Below are 22,661 nucleotides of genomic sequence, written 5' to 3' on the forward strand. Positions count from 1 at the left end.
AACTGAAGTAAATGGGAACAAATATAAAGCTAAAGGGAAGAACATCTGTTGATTGCTGATGAGACTATGGAAGACAATAGTCAATGAAAGTGATGCAGTTAAATGCATTCCATTTAACTCATCCTTCAGGGTGAGTTAAATGGAATGACGGTGAAGACAAATAATAATAGTTGCCAGTTCAATACAGCAAAGTATAAAGTTATACACAATTGACTCTCACTATAGCAAAAACTGCTGTAACAATCAAGCCCTATTACAAACAATGCTATATAAAAAAATTCACTACCATTATAAAAACTATTCCTACAGTTTTCCTATGAATTTGCTATAGAGAGTCAACTGTTCTTTGGAATGAAAAGATTACAGGCTGCATATTATACTGAAAGAACTGTACCACAAGAAAATGAATAGGTTAGGGATATGAGAGTGATGGTGGATAGGAAGCTGAATTTCAGGACATATTACAAAAGTGGACAAAACAGCTCAAAGCATGGCATGAATGTTAATAAACACAATGACAAGAAGGGAACTATTACCCTACTTCATAAAACACTGATATAATTACATACTGATATGCACACGGATATCTGATTGCCCATGTTTCTTCAGAAAACAGCAGAAAGAATTCAGAGGTATGAGTGATCAAAATAATCACATACCACTGAGGAGGATACTTGAGGGTTGCTGGTTGCAAAGTTTAGTTGATAGGCTATAGTAGAAACAAAACAAGTTACTAGAGGAATTTTACAGAGCAGCTGCAAAAGAAATTTTCCATACACGGCAGAAATGGAGAGAACAAGGAGTCAATCCTGGAATTGGCTTGAAGAGTAATGAATGAATATAAGATGAAGTATGATAAGCACGGTGTAAATAACGACTAGCGTGGACCTACCATGATGATTTTTTGTACCCAATAAGAATGTCCACTTAATAAAAATATAAGCCAAAAGTTTAGCATAATTTCCAAAATGAATGCTACGGTTATTTTGACAATTTATAATAAATGATCACGATAATATATTATAAAGTAGAAATCAGAGATAGTTATAACTTATTTTTTCAACATTGAGTACATAACTATACCAAAAACTTATAATAACGTGAAATTTCCACAAAATTAATGAAGTAATGAATTATAAAATACCTTTTGCTGTCATCTTCTTTATCTCCATCTACTACAATTTAAAAAATAATAATTAAATTTAAAGAATTCAAAGTTTTAATTCTAAATCTAAAATCCTACTCATGAAGTTAGCAAAACATAAATCAACAATCAAATTTATATATTATCATATATGTCATTTATTAATTCACCAACTACAGTAAATTATACATTTTTTCGTCAAAATAAATTACCTTTCAGCTATAAGTTACGACAATTTCAAGTTCAGTTCACATTCAGTAGCATGTGATTAATTGCAGACTAGCTGACAGCTCAAAATGTCAATTATTTTTAACACATCATCAAATTACATGCCATGTACCTCAAGGGGTATACAGTATGTGATAGTACTACATGAAAATTTACGTCATTATTAACTTCCTATCAACAATTTTCCTCCAAATCAGTCTGTTACCTATCAAGATCCCCAAAATTATCAGATCTTATATTTCTATCTTCTAAGGCACTTTTTTACCATATTAATCCACCTATATCTTGGTCTTCCTCTGGATCTTTTTTCCTGCCAACCTGCCAGAGAACACCTGTTTTGCTAATCTTTGCTCTCCCATTCTGTTTAAACGACCATAGCACCTCAGATTAGTCCTGCTAACACATTCTGGATGCTGACAATGTCAAGTTCAGAATGTGTTAGCAGGATTTACTTCTGACCCAGCTCTCAGATCAATAAGTTAAAATTGATTTGAACACTGTATTGTATACATTTAATTTAGTGTTTTGACTAATTTCTCTCTTATTCCATATAAATTTATTCAGATGACTTCTTACCATAGCAGCTTTGTCGATTCTGTTGTCTATTTCCATTTTTAATTTACCATCTTCACTAAAAATCTTGCCCAAGTAGCTGAAATGTTTTACCTGTTCTATAACTTCTCCATTCACAATGCAGTTGATATTTTCAATGATTCTGCCTATTTTCGTTGTCTTTGTCTTGTTATTACTGACCTTCATACCATATCTATTACAAGAGTTATTCAATTTAGTCAGGGAATCTTGTAGACTTGTAGCAGATTTAGTTAGAAATATAACATCATCCACATAAAGCAAAAAGCTGATATTAACATCTCCAATTTTGATATCAGGTTTAATACCACTTTCCTTCATAATGTGATCCATATAAATAATGAATAACAGAGGGGATAATGTACATCCTTGTCTGACACCAGATTTAACATTAAACCATCTTCCTGTACTTCCTTCAATTGTAACTGTTGACTTATAACATTTTGAATAGCTTCTCTCTTGGCACCTTGTCATATGCCTTTTCCAGATCTACAAAACTTAAATACAGATCTTTGTTATATTCTATTGATTTCTCAACTATTTGTCACAAAGTGAAAATCTGATCCTGACAGCCTCTATTTGGCCTGAATCCAGCTTGTTCTTCACCAAGCTTCCCTTCCACAATCCTTCTTAACCGTTTCTCAAGTATACTTGCACAAATCTTACCAGGAACACTCAGTAGGGAAATACCTCTGTAATTCTTACATTCAGTTTCATTTCCCTTTTTATATATGGGTACTATGAGAGCTCTACTACAAACATCTGGAATTCATTTCCCTGTCCAGACCCTCAGAACTATGCAGTGCAGCCACTGGAATAAGACTTTTATACCTCCATAGTTGAGCATTTCTGGTTAAATAGCATCTACTCCAGCTGTCATTCCACATTTCAGACTTGGATGGCTTTTTCTACTTCAAGTATGATTGCATGCCTGTGGAGTGTTTTTTACCACAGTTCCATCACTGATTGTTTCATTTAACAATTTTTCAAAGTAATCACTCCATACATGAAGGATATCTTTTTCTCCAGTTTTCATGTCTCCTTTATCATCTCTAAATCCTTTTACCTACATTTCTCAGCTTTTTCAACAGCCTTGGGAATGTCTTGCCCCATTCCTGATATTTATTTTCTATGTTCTTACCAAAGTTTTCCCATGACTTTTTTTTTTTAGCTAGTTTTTATACAGTTTTTATCTTTCTGATATTTGTCTCTGTATTCTCTGAGAGCACAAGATGACTTACTTGGCACAAACTTTTGATGTGCTTTCTTCTTTTCCTTCACTGCCTCTTTAACTTCCTGTGTTCACCATGGAGTTCTGATTTTTCTATCCTTACAGACAACCTCACCACATGCCTCTCTGGCTGAATCATTCAGTGTTTTCTTCAGGGCTCACAATGAATCTCCAAGGTTTGGTTCCTGTTCTGAAACTCTTTCATTTTTTCTTGAATAATGTTTGCGTATTTTAGTCTGATATGAGAAATGAAATTAAAAATTACAGCAGTGAATCATTCCGAGCAGAAAGGGGGTAAGACAGGAATGCATCTTGCCCCCCCTCTTCTTTTTAATTGTCTTCTGCAATATGTCATAGATGAAGCTCTTTATGAATATGACACTGGAATAGCAGTTGGCGGACTAAGAATAAATAACTTACGTTTTGCAGATGATATCGATCTTCTGGCAGGAAGTGAAGAAGATTTACAAGCGATAACCAGCCGCGTTTTCAGAACATTAAAAAAATATGGATTATATATAAATCTACAAAAAACAAAAACAATGATAACCTCAGAATCAAACATTAAATTCTTAAAGATACAAATTGGCAATAAACAAATTGAGAATGTAAACAAGTTCACTTAGCTAGGAAGCACGTTGAGTCAAGATGGTTGTTCAAAAACCGACATTAAATACCAAATTGCTAAGGCAACCGTAGCCCTACAAAAGTTAAAACTATTGTCGGGAGATAACAGAATAGCAATCACAACCAGACTAAGACTAATTGACACCTTGGTGAATTCTGTCCTCTTGTATGGTTGTGAGGCCTGGACTTATTGAAGGAAGATGAGAGGAGACTCCTGTCTTTTGAAATGAAAACTTACAGAAGACTTTTGAGAATCCCCTATACCGCTCACGAAACCAATGGAAACGTCCGAAAACTGATTGATTCAATAGATGGGAGAAAAAGGGAAAATATTCTGACAGTCATCAGAAGAAGACAGATGAAATGGTTTGGATATGTGGAGAGGGCTAATGCCATTCCAAAGCAAGCACTAGAAGGAATCGTTCCGGGACCAAGGGTTAGGGGCCGACCTCGATTAAAATGGACTGATAATGTCAAAAAATGGACAAATTCCTCCCTTTTTCAACTGACATCAGGAACAAGAGACCGAGATGACTGGAGGAGGCTAACCAAGACTATCACCTACCAGCCATGAATGACCAAACGGTCCATTTAGGACTACAGGAGAAAAAGAAGAAGATTTTAGTCTACAGTTTAAATCTGAGAACCGCTTAACTTTTATACGCTTTAAAACTTTCTTACATGTTCTTCTTTTCAATATGAAATTAAATTTTATCCTGCTCAAGATTATCACAAACTGGAAGTGATCACAAATGGTGATCACTTCCAATTTCAAATCCTCTGTAGAGTCTGGTGTCCTGCATCAGGGAGAAAACATCACTATCAACAATAATATAGTCAATGAGACTTTTCTTATTCCTTGCCTCTTCTCTCCATGTGAATTTGTGCACATTTTTATGTTGGAATATTATATTAGTAATAACCAGTCCATATCCTGAGCAGAAATCCAACAGATATTTGCCATTATTATTAGCTTTGCTCTTTTCTCCGTATTCTCTGAGAGCACAAGCTGAATTACTCGTCACAAACTTTTGATATGCTTTCTTCTTTTCCTTCACTTCTCTTTAACTTCCTGTGTACACCATGGAGTTCTGATTTTTCTATCCTTACAGACAACCTCACCACATGTCTTCAAAACTTTCTTACATATTCCTCTTTACTATGAAATTAAATTGTATCCTACTCAAGACTAAATGGTGATCACCTCTAATTTCAAATCCTCTGTACAATCTAGTGTCCTGCATCAGGGAGAAAACATCACTATCAACAATAATATAGTCTTATTCCTTGCCTCTTCTCTCCATGTGAATTTGTGCCATTTTTATGTTGGAACATTGTATTAGTAATCACCAGTCTATGTCCTGAGAAGAAATCCAACAGGTACTTGCCATTATTATTAGCTTCGCTCTTTTCTCCAAATTTTCCCAAAATATTTTGGTATGTCTGACAATCATTTCCTACTCTACTATTTAGATCCCCAACAAGGACCAACATTTCCTTTTCACTGTGTTGGTTGATTTCTCTTCAGCCCCCCCAAAATTCCTCCACTTCTACCTTAACAGAACCTTCTGTGGGACCACAGGCACAAATAAGTCTCATTGTCTAGTTCCTCATTCTGATATTTGCCCACATCACTCTTCTTGAGATTGCCTGCCATTCAAGAAGATTAGCCTCATATTTAGTGTTGAATACTATAGCGACTCCTTTTTTTCTTTGTATGAATATAACATTTTGTATTTATTGCTCAGAAAGATCTCACCAGTTTTTATCTTTTTTGTTTCAGTCACCCCTATTATTTTGATCTGGTACTTATCCAATTCCTCAGCTAGCTCCATTTCTTTGCCATTCAGGCTATTTTGGTTGATAGTACCGATCTTGAACTCTGGAGATGTTGAGTTGGGGTGTGTGTGTGTGTGTGTGTTAGGATTTGTTCCAGTAGCTGAGTTTTCACTGTTTGTCCTAGTTCCCTGGCAAAAAAAATGGGGGGAGGGGCTTGTTTAACTGGGCAATGCCCTAGTCGGCATGAAATTGTGTCATGTTGTAACATCATTTTATATTTTGGTTTAAGCCAATAAGAATACAATTTGGTCGGCTAAATCCCAAATCGCCAGCCCATCCTTGTCCGTTCAGTATTCAGGTAGATACCTAACAGGGTGCACCTCAAGAAGGTGAGGATTGGACATTAGGTCAGAAGCCCTGGTCAGTTCTCTGCATTCCTTTACAGGCTGTGTGGAGGTCTCCTCTCTCAGTTATACAGCTTTGATCCTTAAGCACCCCATAAGATTATTTTTTAACCTTTAAGGTGATAATCTTTTTTGCTAGTGGAAGGAGTATTTAAATTTATTGAGATAATAATTTCATGCCGGCTGGGGCGTCGCCCGGTTAAACAAGGCCCCCGTTGTTTTCGCCAGAGAACCAGGGCGAACAGCGAAAAGTCAGCTACTGGAACAAATCTGAAAACAAACCCCAACTCAACATCACCAGAGTTAAAGATTGGTACTATCAACGTAAGAAGCCTGAATGGCAAAGAAATGGAGCTAGCTGAGGAATTAGATAAGTACCAGATCGACATAATAGGGGTGACTGAAACAAAAAAGACCAAAACTGGTGGGATCTTTCTAAGCAATAAATACAAAATGTTATATTCAGGCAATGACAATCAAGGAAAAGAAGGAGTAGCCATAGTATTCAACACAAAATACGAGGCTAATCTTCTTGAATGGCAGTCAGTCTCAGTAGAGTAATGTGGGCAAATATGAGAATGGGGAACTGGACAATGAGACTTATTTGTGCCTATGGTCCCACAGAAGGTTCTACTAAGGTAGAAGCGGAGGAATTTTTTGACGCTCTAGAAAAAGCAACTGACACAATGAAAAAGGAAAAGTTGGTCCTTGTTGGGGATCTAAATAGCAGAGTAGGAAATGATTGCGAGACATACAAAAATATTTTGAGAAAATTTGGAGAAAAGAGCAAAGCTAATAATAATGGCAAATATCTGTTGGATTTCTGCTCAGGACATGGACTGGTTATTACTAACACCATGTTCCAACATAAAAATGTGCACAAATTCACATGGAGAGAACAGGCTAGGAATAAGAAAAGTCTCATTGACTATGTTATTGTTGATAGTGATGTCTTCTCCCTGGTGCAGGACACCAGAGTGTACAGAGGATTTGAAATTGGAAGTGATCACTATTTAGTCTTGAGCAGAATAAAATTGAATTTCATATTGAAAAGAATAACATGTAAGAAAGTTTTAAAGCGAATAAAATTTGAGCAGCTCTCAGATGTGAACTGTAGACTAAAATATAGAAAGATTATTGAAAAGAAAATGAAAGAGTTTGAGAACAGGAATCAAACCTTGGAGATTCAGTGGCAAACTCTGAAGAAAACATTGATTGGTTCTGCCAGAGAGGCATGTGGTGAGGTTGTGTGCAAGGATAAAAAAATCAGAACGCCCTGGTGGACACAGGAAGTTAAAGAGGCAGTGAAGGAAAAGAAGAAAGCATATCAAAAGTTCCTGGCAAATAAGTCAGCTTTTACTCTTACAGAATACAGAGATAAATGTAAGAAAGCTAAACAGTGTGTAAAACTAGCTAAACAAAAGTCATGGGAGGACTTTGGCAAGAATATAGAAAATAAATATCAAGAAGGTGGCAAAATATTCTGGAGGTTGTTGAAGAAGCTTAAGAATGGAGGAAAGAGTGCTGTAAAAGGAGTTAGAGATGATAAAGGTGACATGAAAACAGGAGAAAAAGATATCCTTGAAGTATGGAGTAATTGCTTTGAAAAACTGCTAAATGAAACAAGCAGTGATGACAGCACAGTGATAAAAAAACACTGACCAGCCATGCAGTCAGGAATACATATCAATACTTGAAGTAGAAAAAGCCATCAAAGGCTTAAAATGTGGAAAGGCAGCAGGAGTAGATGATATTCGACCAGAAATGCTGAAGTATGGTGGTATAAAAGTCTTACAGCGGCTGCACTGCATAGTTCAGAAAGCCTGGACAGAGGGACAAATTCCCGATGATTGGAGTAGAGCTCTCATAGTACCCATATATAAAAAGGGAAATAAAACTGAATGTGAGAATTATAGAGGTATTTCCCAATGAGTGTTCCTGGAAAGATCTATGCCAGTATACTTGAGAAACGGTTGAGAAGAATTGTGGAAGAAAAGCTTGGTGAAGAACAAGCTGGATTTAGGCCAAATAGAGGCTGTCAGGATCAGATCTTCACTTTACGACAAATAGTCGAGAAAGCATTGGAATATAACAAAGATCTGTATTTAAGTTTTGTCGATTTGAAAAAGGCATATGACAAGGTGCCAAGAGAGAAGCTATTCAATACGCTGCAGTTATATGGTGTCAATGGGGCATTATATCAAGCAATACTTAGTCTTTATTTGAGTTGTAAGTCAGCAGTTAGAATTGAAGGAAGTACAGGAAGATGGTTTAATGTTAAATCTGGTGTGAGACAAGGATGCACATTATCCCCTCTGTTATTCATTATCTATATGGATCACATTATGAAGGAAAGTGGTATTAGGCATGATATCAAAATTGGAGATGTTAATGTCAGCTCTTTGCTTTATGCGGATGATGTTATACTTCTAAATAAATCCGCTACAAGTCTGCAAGATTCTCTGACTAAATTGAATAGCCGTTGTAATAGATATGGTATGAAGGTCAGCAATAAAAAGACAAAGACAATGAAAATAGGCAGAATCATTGAAAATGTCAACTGTGTTGTGAATGGAGAACCTGTGGAACAAGTAAAACATTTCAGCTACTTAGACACAATTTTTACTGAAGATGGTAAATTAAATATAGAAATAGACAACAGAATCAGCAAAGCTGGTATGGTGGGAAGTCAACTGAATAAATTCATATGGAATAAGAGAGAAATTAGTCGGAACACTAATTTAGCTGTATACAAGACAGTGTTCAAACCAGTTTTAACTTATGGATCTGAGAGCTGGGTCAGAAGTAAAACACTTGACCAAAGACTAGAGACCGCAGATATGAGAGTCCTGAGAAAGATTAGAGGCGTGAACAGATGGCATCAATGGCAATATCATATTAAAAATGAGGATATTAGGAAAGAACTTGACATTGTCAGCATCCAGGAATGCATTAGCAGAGTTAATCTCAGGTGGTATGGTCACTTAAATAGAATGGGAGAGGAAAGATTAGCAAAACAAGTGTTCTCTGCCAGGTTGGCAGCAAAACGACCCAGAGGAAGACCAAGATATAGGTGGATTGATACGGTACAAAGTGCCTTAGACGATAGAAATATAAGATCTGATAATGTTGGAGTCTTGACAAGTAACAGACTGATTTGGAGGAAAATTGTATATAGGAAGTTAGTAATGATGTAATTTTTTCATGTAGTACTGTCATATCCTGTACACCCCTTGAAGGTACATAGCAGGAATTTGATGAGGATGATGATGATGTTCATGGTGAGATTTTTTTAATCTTTTATTTTATTTTTTTTTTTTGAGGGGGGGGGGTGAAGATTCCAACCTTTTCTTAATAGAATTACAATTCCATTTGCTAATAATTCCCATCATTTGCTATCATATGTTATGGAAAATACCTGTTCACAGTATATGGATGTACACTATAACAAGCATGATTATAACAAATAATGCACTAAAAAAAATTCCTGACTAAAGTTAAATCCCCATAGTACTGCTTATAATAAACATTACCATTTCATTTTTTAAAATTTTTTTTTTCCCCACATAACAAACCAGTTTACACTAAGGGGATTCATAAGATATTTTGACAGCAATAATGAAGTTTACATTATTACTAGATTCCTATCAATAATTTTCTTTTAAATTAACCTGTTATTTGTCATGTCTCCAATACTGTCATGTTACAGCAATTATTCACTTTAGTTGAGGAGTCATGAAAACTTATACTCCATTTAATTATGAGTATAACATCATTTGCATAAAGTAAATAGCCGAGTTTAACAATTCCAGATTTTAATATGAAGTTTAATACCAATTTTCTTCCTACAGCTGCTCATCTCCATTTCATATGAAAGAACTCTGTTTATCACATAAGCACCTGATATATATATATTATAAAATCCAGGATGAATGCACCTTGAGTGTGTGTCTATATATATACACACACAGGCAAGGTGTGTTCATCCTGGATTTTTTAATGCAGCTCTCACCCATGAAAGGTTATTTTCAAACTTATAGTACATTTGTACCATGGATGGGCTCAGGATTTTTGTTTGTTTTCTATTTTTATCGATTTTATCAAATCTCTATCAAAATGATACTCTGATTTCCGAATCAGAGTAGCATTTTGATAGAGATCAAATTTCCGAATCAGGTTTTTTCCGAACCCTAAAAAAAAAAGCGCTAAATGTTCCATGATTCAATATAACGTGGTTCTATTCGAAGCCTAAAAAAGCACTAAATTTATGCTGATTCAATTTATCACTGTATTTTCTTTCATTCGTATATTCGTATTATTCCCAAACCTGAACCAATCAGGGAAAGGTGATGATTCGTCATAGTGCTGTAATTTCCCTAAGCCCTAAATCTATGTTTGTCCAGTGCATTTGTTTTCTCCATACATCTTGTAGTTGTTCGTTAGTAGTGAAACAGTGTCCATGCTATCAATACGATTTGAAGTGCTGCGTAAAACGTTATTTGTACGTTCTAATCATCGATGTCATTGACCAAGGAAATCAACAAAAATTCTATTTGTTCATTAAAAATTAATCATTACTATCATTTGTTAAATTATTCAAAATGAGTGAGTGTAAAGATGATAAAACAAAATTGATACGAAAAAGCATTTCGCTTGAAATTAAAATGCAGGTGCTGAGGCAATTAGAAAAAGCTAATTTCAAGTTGACATTGGAGCTGCCTTTAAATTTGTCTACTCTATATGAATGATTTTAAAAAACAAAGCCAAAATTAAGTGTTTAGTAACCACAATGTCTTCTGTATCAAAGGTAACCTGATCTAGAAGCAATGTTTTAGAGGAAATGGAGAACATCTTTCCATTTGGGTTGATGATGAAACCGAATGCAACAAGTCAGGCAATAATCATGGAAAAGGCCAGAAATATTTTTAATCATATTCAAAAACAAAGAGAGGATATGAGCAAAAACTTTGCAACTAGCAGAGGTTGGTTCGACAGATTTAAAAAAGGAAGAAACCTCCACAACATTTGAATCACTGGAGAATCGGCAACTGCAGATACTGAAGCTACTTCAGCCTTTCCATCAATTTTAAGAGCCATAATTGAAAGAAAAAATTATCCTCAAGAGCTAGTTTTTAATGTTGATGAAACAGGACTTTTCTGGAAGAGAATGCCAAAGTGCACATTTATACTGCACGAACAAAAGCAAGCACCAGAATTCAAAGCAGGATTCAAAAGACTGTTTAACCCTTTTTCTGGATAGTAACGGCAATGGTGATTTTGAATTAAAACCGTTGCTTGTGTATCATTCCAAAACACCAAGAGCCATGAAAGGAATTTTAAAATTCCTTTCATGGCTCTGTTTCCTATTAAATTCCCAAATCAAAGAACTTGATTTGGGAATTTAATAGGAAATCTTGGATCACTATAGACATTTTTCAAAATTGATTTACCACACATTTTTGTCCATCTAAAGTTCTAGTGTGAAATTAAAAAACTGAACCAAAAGCGCTAATCAATTATGATAATCAACTGATAGTTAATTATGCAATTTTGGAAGAAATAAAACATCATGGATGCCATAGGCAACATTGGAAAGAAGAAGAGTCCATTGATGATCAAATTGTCAACTTAGTCAATACAGCAGGATTAGAAGATGTAGATGAACAGTATATCGAGGAGTTGCTGTAGGTTTCTGGTGAGAGCCTTACCAACGACGACCTTCAAGAACAGGCAGAACAAGGGATTCATGCAGAACCTGAAGATAGTGATACTGAAAATGAAGAACCCAAAGAACTTGCTACAGATTTCCTCAGTAAAAATTTGGTTACGATACCAAAATCGTTGATCAATTTGTAGCAAATGATCCAGATTTTGAAAGAAGTACAAAAGCAAGATGAGCATTTTGGATGCACTCTCTTGCTACCAACAATTGCTTAATGAGAGAAAAAGAAAACGACAAATGACACTAGACGACTTCATCACTAAAAAATCAAGAATTTCAGAAGAGCCAGAACCTTCAACAACACAAAAATAAACTTTGTATTTCTGTGTATGTATGTATGTATGTATGTGTTATGTATACTTTGCAAGTTAATATAAAAATAACTTAAAATTAAAGTAAAGTAAAATAAAGAAATAAAAAGTTTTATTTATTTAGTTTAATTTAAATTTAGTTTTTATATAGTCCAGCAACCCTGCTCTTGAAATCGAACATGGAACATTTACAAGCCCCTTCAGGCCTTCAATAAGCAGGAGTGGTGGTCTCACATGGCAATGAAATTCATCTCCTACCTAAAGACAATCACAAATATTCATATGGGCCTATAGCAGAATTTGAAGCCACAGTCTGTTGGTTGGAGAGCATATACACTAACCACTCAGCAATCAGGCCAACAAAGGATTATTTCATTTAATAATTTTTCAAAGTACTTATAGGAATCCAGAAGATGCCTTATCTTTAACTTTCTGATTCCTATCAGAGTTAGATTCCCTCCATTTTTAAACTTGTTCAATAAATCTTAGAATTTAAAAACAAGAATTAAAGTTTAAAAACAAGTAGCAAATTAAGGTTTGCTTCTTGTTTTTAAACTCTTTCACTTTTTTCTGCAACAACATCTGTATATCTGAGTCTACAACTTTTTAAGACATTGGTGCATTTTTCTTTTCAATGTCATTTTTATCCTGCTGAAAATTAAATGGTAATTACTTCCTATTTCAAATTGCCCATATACTTGTATATCCTGAACCACTCTTAAGATATTACTACTGACAATAATACAATCAATACTTTACTTATTTCTTATGCATTCTCTCCATGAGAATTCAGGTGCAATGTGATAGTAATAACTAGTTTATTCTGAATAGGAAATCAGAAGATACCAATTATTATTAGCTTTGCTCTGCTCTGCAAATCTTCTCCAAAACAATTCTAATAATGTAACCTTTCTGAAATGTTGTATTACCATAGTATCCTGTACACCCTTGAGAATACATATCAGAAATATGATGGCATAACTCATATTTTACAGCTGTTTAGGTTCTAACAAGAATAATCTTTTCCTCTTCCTTTATATCTGTTTCAATAATGAAATACTGTGAGTAGGCATATTTAAAATATTATCAGATAAAAACTCACGTAGAATATTTTATTAGTGTGGAATTTTTGCCTATGTATTATAGGTATCATCAGTAGTATAAGAACAGATCATGGCAATTGAACATTAACAGACAACTCCAGAAAGCACCACCTAATTAGTTAATGTAAGATAACTAAAAAGGTCAGTAAATTTCCTAACTTATTAAAAAAACTATGTATATTTAGACAAAATAAAGTTAGGAAAGATTAAATGATTTAAAAAGTACTATCACCCAAAATGGGATGACAGAGACCATTGCTTAAACAGAACTGACGGTCTACGTCTATATAAAAGTATATATAAAAGTCTACGTATATATAAAAAAATCCAATATTATCACAGTGTATCCATTCCCTTTATCCAACTCAGCCATAACGCTGTTATAAAATATGAGCAAATTGCTAAAACATGACCTTCCTTTAGTAAACCCATGCTGCTCCTTGCAGAGTATAGTTTGTTTGTCTACTCATTTCTGTATGTGAGTTCTTACCAACTTCTCTAAAATCTTCACTACCACACGAGATACTGATAAGTCAGTAGTTAGACACATCAGTTTTTGCACCACCCTTGTACAATGGAACTATCATACATTCCTTCCATTCTTATGGTATCATTCCTGAGCTGAGACTCAAATTATACAAACATGTGAAACGCCTAGCCAATTCAACTGAATATTCCTTTAACGAACAGGCTGATATTCCATCTGTCCCTGTTGACAAATTCTTATCCAGGTTATGCAACAGCTCTTCAACCTCATTTTCATAAACCTCTAACTCTTCATCCAGTGCAGCAGTATCACTGTGCACCATGTTACATACACCTGGTTTATAAAGCTTAGCAAAGTGAGCACTAATTAATTGAACAATCTCATTAGCTTCCGACATTAGAGTACCATCTGCATTCAATAAAGTTATTCTTTCACATTCATTCTTTCCTTTGCTTGTGGCATAACGATAAAATTCTTTTATCGTTATGCCACAAGACACTTTTGGATTGCCTTTAGATTGCATGGCTAATTTCTTTTTAAACTCTGATTTAGCTTTCCGCACACAATACTCATTACTTTTCTGGCCTGAGCTTTATATATATTTTTCATAACTCCTCTCACTCTTATTCTCACGATATTTGTTCCACATCATGTTCTTCTTGTGAATCTCTTGCTTAATAAGGTTGCACATCCATTTCACTCCCAACCTATTTATTCTTATTTGCCTCATTTATGCACTTTTTCAAAAATTCCCAATGCATTGCTGACATTTTTTCCACTCAGTAATTGATACATTAAAGATAGTATTCTAAGTTGATCATAATTTCTAGCTTTGTAGTTCAACACGTAACCTGTTCTAATTGGAGCATCAATACAATTAGATACTTCCCAAGAAAGCATGCCATGATTGCTGTTACCAACTGGTGGTAAAATAGCAATATTCTTAACAGACCCCTTCTGTTGAGCAAATCTTCTATGAGCAAATTCAACACTTTGACCTTGAGTTCCTTCTTTCATATAGTTTTTTTTTTTTTTTAAATAAGTTAGGAAATTTATTGATCTTTTTAGTTATCTTACATTAGCTACTTAGGTGGCACTTTTTAGAATTGTCTGTTAATGTTCAATCCGCTATATGTTCTTTACTATTGACTATGCCTATGACACTTAGGCAAAAATTCTATGCTAATAAAATATTTTATGAGAGTTTTTATCCAGTATTATAATTATTCCTTTATATCTGCTTCCCTCTCCAACAGCTAAAAAATATTTGTCATTAACAAATAATTTTTTTTGTCTCATTTTCCCATTTTGAAACTTATCCATATCATTTCACTTGAAACAGCCCATCTTCAAGGAAGTTTATCTAAGCCCTTACAGTTGCAAAATATCACATTCTTTATCCTGATCACTGCTACCCAAATATAACATCTTATAGCAGGGGTTCCCAACCCTATGCCCGTGGGCACCATGGCGCCCGTCGACCAATTTGTGTGTGCCCGTCGCTGTTCAACCGTGTGCCGTATAGTTTGAAATAATCACGCAACAATTCATGGCATGCTATAAGATGCATGCATTAATGACACATGATGAGTATTAAATGCATACAATGTAAAGTAGACACGCATTCGAAGTTGTTCATTCCAGTTTAAGAACTGGAATATCATCATATTCTCCTAATTATGAAGCACTGTCCAATGAAATGCAATACCAAAGATCACACTAACTTACATATATATATTTACATTTTTATATAATGTAAACTTTTAAGTAATAAAACATTTGATTATAATGTAAACTTTGTATGTATTCATTTAACAAAACAATTCAAAAAATTTGGCTGAAAAAATAGATGGCGCCCGTCGCCCTACTGGTATTTTAGAATGTGCTCTAGGAAACAAAAAGGTTGGGAACCCCTGTCTTATAGTTATTATTTAGAAGTATTGTACTATTTGTCTCTTTGCTTCATTAATAACAATTATATTAACATACTATTTCTGTAATTCCTTTACCAGCTAAATCTATTATAAATTCATAGTGTTCACACTGATGGTGCCTATCTTAAATTCTGAGTTTGAGGTTGTTCCAGTACCAAAGATTTTACTGTTTGCCTGGTTTCATGATGAGAACAGTGCTTCCATATTTAATTAGGGGTGCTGCTCCAGCCAACCTGATAACATCATAGTTATGACTAATGTAGAAAGATATAATACATCTAAATCCCAGTACATCCTCCAGTATCCAAGCAGATATGTAAGAATAAACCAGAGGAAGGAGAGAAATGGAATGTGGTTAGAAACACCAACTTTTCTATATTCTTTCCCAACTAGTCCACTTTTGTATAGAGGCTGTTGACTTCAAATCAAGTGCCTTAGTATCCCAAAATGCAAAGCACTTTTTCTTTCAGATATGTATATTGCTATAGATTAAGGGAAGGGTCATTACCCAAAACAAAAATATAATTTCTTATCAAGTATAAGCATATATATATATATATATATATATATATATATAATGTATGTTATTTTGACATATAAGGCCACAAGCCCTAAAGCTAATAAACAGTGGGGGAGGGGTGTCAGCAGCAAAATAATATGTTGATGTCCTTAAAGAGCTAGAGATTGTAGTTTCTTTTTTTTTTGGGAATATTACTGGGAATACTTCTTAATTGCTCACCACCAATTACAAAGAAGGAAGAAACAAGTGATAAGCATAGTCTGCATTAGTCAGTTTCCTAAACGGACAGAGACCAAATGATGGACAGCTGGCGTAAATTCATAGTGTTCTCTTATAACTGTAAATTAAGGAAATATGGCACAATAAAAAGTAGTTCTTTAATTTGAAGTTTAATTGTAAGAGTTCTCATTTTGTGTCTGAAAGTCTTTGTCCATTAAAAAAAAAAAAAAAAAAATACTCTGATTTAAAATTTTTGATGTTAATGGTGCAGAGCAAATGGGAACTTCAAATGAAATTAACAACAATGATGATGCTGGGATCAAAGCCTTTGGAGAGCTCAACTTCTGATAATTTCAGAAGATACTCCTATTTTACCAATTTACACTTAATAGGTACATGGAAAACTGGAACTAGTAAAGAAAAAAATGAGAATTCAAGATTTTAGGAATTAGTGAACTTAGATGGACAGGAATGGGTCATTTGATATTGATGATTTCATGATTTATCATTCTGAACATGAAATTTTACAAGAAATGAAACAGCATTCATAATTATAAGAAAATATGGAAAATATGTTTTAGATTTACAACCCAGTGTCATAGAGAATAATCCAAATCAGAATAAAGGCATATCCAGTGAATATCACACTCCTAGAGGTGTCTGTACCAGCTACAGATGCAAATGAAGATGAGGTAGAAGAATTTTACAGTATATTGCAACAAGTAGTGTATAGTATTGATAAGGCAATTCTATTAAAATCAGGAGAATGGAATGCAAAAGCAAAAGAAGAATGAGTCATCGGTGGAAAATTTGGATTAGGATTGAGGAATGAAGCAGGAGAAAGGAAGTTGGAGTCAGTGTCGAGAACAGTTTTCTTTATTGCGAACACTTCACCTAACACTGAATACAGATATTAGATGACAGTGTTTCAAACAGAATGTGGAATAGTGCTATCAATGCAGCAAAAATGCTATTTGATGCAGACTGTGGAATGCATCAGGTAGTATTTTAGTTCATTTCTGTAACTGTAATAATTGTTTTGATGAAGTTTGTAACTGTTGATAAAGATAAATTGTAATTAAGGGCTAATAAGAAACAAAAGGACTTCATTAAATTTAATTTTAATCATATGAAGAAGCGTTTAAAGTAGAAGTTATAAAGAAATTAAAAGTTTGGAGAGGACAGGAAGAGAGTTGGAAGAACTGTGGGAAGAAACAAAATATCTCAGTAACAGAAGAATCTAATTAAAGCAACAAGAAAGAGAGAAAAAAAAATGAAAATGGCTATCAGAAGATGCTATTCAAGCAAAAGAAGAAAGAAGTAATATTAAACTACAGAGAAACAAACAAAGAAAGTGCTAAAATGTAAGTTTCTAGGGTTTCTAAAAACACTTTAGCAGTTCTATGGGAAGGTTTCGGTATTAAAACCACATTATCATGTAAATAAAAAATTTAATAAAAATAAGCAATTAAAACCTGACAAGTTTCATAAGTTGTATGGAGTTACATCATCAGGGATACTGGTACCTAAAAGTTTTACACAATAAAAGCCTGTTAATAATTAATTACACATAGATGTTTTTGATAACTTTACAACTGTAACATATAATTGATAAACCAGAATACAAATGCCAAATTCATTATGCATTTGTATTCTGTATGCATGTTGGAACATTGCTAGTTTTTGCTACCACGTTCTGTGGTATCACACGTGTTATATCCTAGGTCTGTGGCAGTTAAATTTTTGATGAAAGCAGACCATACTGGATATAAAATTAAGCCTTGATTTTTATTGCATTGTGTAGGGATCCTAAGCATTTGAAAGGCTTCTTTAAATTTTCTTGAAAAACAGTTACAATCAATATATGATGTAATGTATTTTTGTTTGTTACCAAAGTACTTGATAGCCAGTAGTGGTTGTGTGGAATGCCAGACGTGATTTTATGCTCTCTTCTTTTTTCAATGTCTTTTACATGTTCAGACATGTGGATCTTTCCCAACCTTCCTGTCTGGCTTACATAACAAATGCCACAAGAGCATTGAATACTCAGTGGTCAGAGTATCCACAAGAGTGGATACTCTGACCGCTGAGACAACCAGACCAGCTTACCAATGGTTTCTAAAATGGCACTCGTGAAGCAATGCAGCCACTTTGTTTGTGACATTCTTGATGTAAGGCAGCGTGATTGCATTCTTAAAATTTTGTTTAAGTAAGGGAGTTGCAGGAGATGTATTAAGATGATTTCTGATTGTCTTGGGTTCAAAAAACCATTAAGTGCAAGGTTCTCTTTCAGGTGGTGCAGTTCTTTATTCTTTTTTCATTGACATGCTTGATATATTGTATACCCTGTCTCGTAAAGTTTTAATTATGCCTGTCTTTTGCAATGAATGGTGGTGTGAAGCAGCATTTAAAAATCTTCCTGTTGTGGTAGGTTTTCTGTATCAGAAAAGGATAACCTTTTTTCCTCTTTGTTTACTTCGACAAGGATATCAAGGAATGGTAATATTTTGTGCTGTTCTAGTTCAAGAGTGAATTTTATATTGAGATGCACGTTGTTCAAGTTATTGAACAAGTCCCACCCACAAAAGGTTATTTGTAAACTTATAGTACTGTCTCATGGCTGAGCTAAGTATTTTTTTTTTCTATTTTTATCAATTTTATATATATATATATTGAAATTTTTTCTTTATTTTTTGCACAGTCTGAAAACCCTGTTCTAGAGACCAAACATGAAACTTTTTCAGGCTTCCAAGGCCTCACACTGGGCAATGAAATTCATCTCCCATCTAAAGACAATCACAAACACTCATGCCCATGGCATGAGTGTTTGTGATTGTCTTTAGATGGGAGATGTTGCGTGTGTGTGTGAGAGAGATCAGTAACGACTATGTGAAGTATATTATATGTTATATACCTTTCATAAAGACTTCACACAGTATTTGTAGAAGCCATTGGTAAACTGGCCTGGTTGTCTCAGTGTATCCACTCTCCAACCAAAAGACTGCAGATTCAGGATTTGAATCTGCAGTCTTTTGGTTGGAGAGTGGATACACTAAACACTGAGACAACCAGGCCAGTTTACCAATGGCTTCTACAAATACTGTGTGAAGTCTTTATGAAAGGTATATAACATATAATATACTTCACATAGTCGTTACTGATCTCTCTCTCCTCTCTCACACACACACGCAACATTTTTGACTCTAATGTATTTGCTAGCTGCAAAACTAGAAAACAGAATAGAGTTCACACATGAACAACTTACCACATGGCAATGCATCAGGTAACTGCCATGGTAACTTGCTCTTCAACTGCAGAACTGCCACAAAAAATCCTCCAGTATCTTGATGATGTGGAAAAATCCGTAAACTAAAAAAAATTAAAAGATATTTCTTAGTTTCTAAATTTTATGGCATACATTAAACAAAATGTAGTAAAACATAAAAACTATTTTGATTTAAAATCTTTAATATGAAAATTATTAATTTCATCAATATTAATTTAATACTCATTTAAAATATTCTAAAATACAGGTAACCCTCGTATAACGTGGTACTTACACAACGTGGTTTCGATATAACGCGGTCTACAAATTGTAGTAACCCTTGTTGAACGCGATACTTATACAACGCGGTTTCGATATAAGACAGTCTACAAATTGTAGTAATCCTTTATCTTTTCATATATTTTTCACCGCATCACTTAAAAATCAAGTTTTATCTTCGTTAAATTTGCGTCTGCCCCATCGTGCCTGTAGTTATAAGTAGCGAATCTATATTAGGGGAAATAGCCTTTAGCGCACATGTACGTCAATTGTTTGCCGTATAAAATATTTATTGTTGAAAATTGTCTTCGTTTTCTGCTAGGAAAGTGCATTAAAAATCATAAGTGTATTATTGTTAATCTCAAGCTGAGCACTTTATTTTTTGGTGAATTACATACAATATGTAATGCTTTTTTTATGTAAAAAAATGTATTTTTATAATAATGGCCACTTAGAGCGCTTTTGCGATATGGATGAAAATGAAATGAGTGAATTAATTGATGAGGAAATAGATTTAAATGAGGAGGAACTGGTACAATTAATAGATGACGTCGAACCAAATGGTGGGGAAGGTTCTGCCAAAGATTCTGATTGCGATGAATACGTTAAAGAAATTAACAGAAGGATTGAATTTAGCAAGAAAGTTATTTTATGGATAATGATCCCTCAATGGAGTACTCCGGAAAATTCATGAGACAATTGGATATTTGTTTAGCTCCGTATTATGAACTTAATAAAAAATTGCAGCATAGTGCTAAACAAGGTCTTATTATTGACTTCTTGATAATTACCCAAAATATGCGATGAGAATTATACAAATGATGTCCAAGAGATATCAAGTGATGACGATGTCCGGCCACTCATAAATAAAGAACATCTACGAAATGTTAGTTTTGAAGAAAGTGACGACGATTAAAATACACTTTATTTTATTTTGTCTAAAACACTTATGAATTATGTGCAATGAAGTTTACGTACAATTCATAATTTTTTATAATTTTATACTATGCATTTTTTTCATAGTTTATATGTTTTCTTAACTTACATGAATTACTTGAATTAAATTTTTTTTTTTTGTTGGATATGTCATTGTTTATATAATCTTAAAAAAAAACGATTTCGGAACCTAACCCTACTTTTTCTATGTGATCTGAGTCTAGCATAACACAATTTATATAACGCGCCATTTCTATGAAACCTAACATTTGCTTTATACGAGGGTTACCTGTATATGCATTTGATAACATAAAATCTAATGAGTTCATTTTTTGGCAAAAATATCTGACCATAACTTCAGTACACAATATTTCATATTGTCATTTTGAATAATTACTCCATCCATCTGGAGTCATTGTATGTTATGTGTGTGGGCAGGTGAAATGTAACAAAGATTGTCCTTGTCAACTGTCAGTCCCATCTTCTAATGTACAAGTAACACTTGTATAACGCGGATGTTAGGTTCCGCAGAAATGCCGCGTGATATAAATCGTGTTATGCGAGTCTCAGATCACATAAAAAAAGTAGGGTTATGTTCCAAAATCGTTTTTTTTTTTTTTTAAATTATATAAACAACAATAACATATCCAACAAAAAATATTTTTTTATTTAATTCAGGTAATTCATGTAAGTTAAGAAAACAAACTATGAAACAAATACATAATATAAAAGTATAAAAATTACAAATTGTACTTAAACTTCATTGCACATAATGCATAAATGTTTTAGGCAAAATAAAATAGTGCATATTTTAATCTTTCATAGCACGAGGATTTGAGGATTGGTTAATAAACACTGGTTTTGTCATGTAATCACCTGATGCATTACTATAAAACAGTAGAGTAATTCTATCTTTGGAAACTTTGAATTCAGGAGATGATCTTTCATTTTTCGAAATATAGGTGCGTTTTTGCACTTTTTTCCAATATAACCCGGATTCATCTGCATTGAACACCTGGTCTGCACTATAAATGTTTATAAACTTTGAGAGTTTTTTCTTTAATAAGATTTCCATCCATAGGAATATTCTTTTGAGGTGCAATCTTCTATCGAAATCATTAGAGATTTCTCCATTTTTCCATTAGAATATTGTGTACACGAGCAACACGCTTTGCACTTATTGTTGACCCAGCAATAAACACTTTCTCAGATTTTATGTTCATTTTGTTTGATTGTTCGAATTGTTGATTCATTTAAATTCAAAGTCCCTGCAAAAACTCTTGGTTTTTCTCCATTTTTCAACCGATCCAAGATTTTGAATATTTTTCTTTGAGAGAAATTAATTTTGTTTTCAATGTTGGTTTTTCCCTTTCATTGCAGTTTGTGGCCATTACTATAAAAATAATTTTTACACAAAAAAGCAAGCATTACATATTGTATGTAACACATCAGAAAATAAAGTGCTCAGCTTGAGATGAACACACTTATGATTTTTAATGCACTTTCCTGGCAGAAACGAGGACAATTTTCAACAATAAACGTTTTATACGGTAAACAATTGAATGCGTGCTAAAGGGTATTTTCCCTAATATAATTACTTATAATTACATGCGGGATACAAGCAGACACAAATTTAACGAAGATAAAATTTGATTTTTAAGTCGCGCGGTGAAAAACATATGAAAAGATAAAGGGTTACTACAATTTGTAGACCGTGTTTTTATCGGAACCGTGTTGTATAAGTTCAGCGTTCAACAAGGGTTACTGCAATTTTAGACCGTGTTATATCGAAACAGCATTGTATAAGTACCGCATTTTACGAGGGTTACTTGTATACTACTGTGTTGTGTCACCAAAGGAATGAAGTGTTTTTATAGAGAA

At 33.9% G+C, this 22,661-nt stretch overlaps 1 protein-coding gene across 4 annotated transcripts in view; it reads right to left on the minus strand.

Moving 5' to 3' along the window:
* Nsun2 (tRNA (cytosine(34)-C(5))-methyltransferase Nsun2) overlaps window positions 1-22,661 on the minus strand; it is a 272,640-nt gene that overhangs the window by 109,101 nt on the left and 140,878 nt on the right. For all 4 annotated transcript variants that reach the window (XM_090407903.1, XM_090407904.1, XM_090407905.1 and 1 more), the window contains 2 exons: window positions 19,566-19,669; window positions 1,145-1,175 (listed from right to left, as the gene is read on the minus strand). In XM_090407903.1, the coding sequence (XP_090264029.1) occupies window positions 1,145-1,175; window positions 19,566-19,669 (135 nt within the window). The remainder of the gene's footprint in view (window positions 1-1,144; window positions 1,176-19,565; window positions 19,670-22,661) is intronic.

This window comes from Typopeltis vanoorti, chromosome 18 (genome assembly GCF_054136105.1).
Source record: "Typopeltis vanoorti isolate ZY-2024b chromosome 18, IOZ_Tvanoo_1.0, whole genome shotgun sequence".
Taxonomy (NCBI): domain Eukaryota; kingdom Metazoa; phylum Arthropoda; class Arachnida; order Uropygi; family Thelyphonidae; genus Typopeltis; species Typopeltis vanoorti.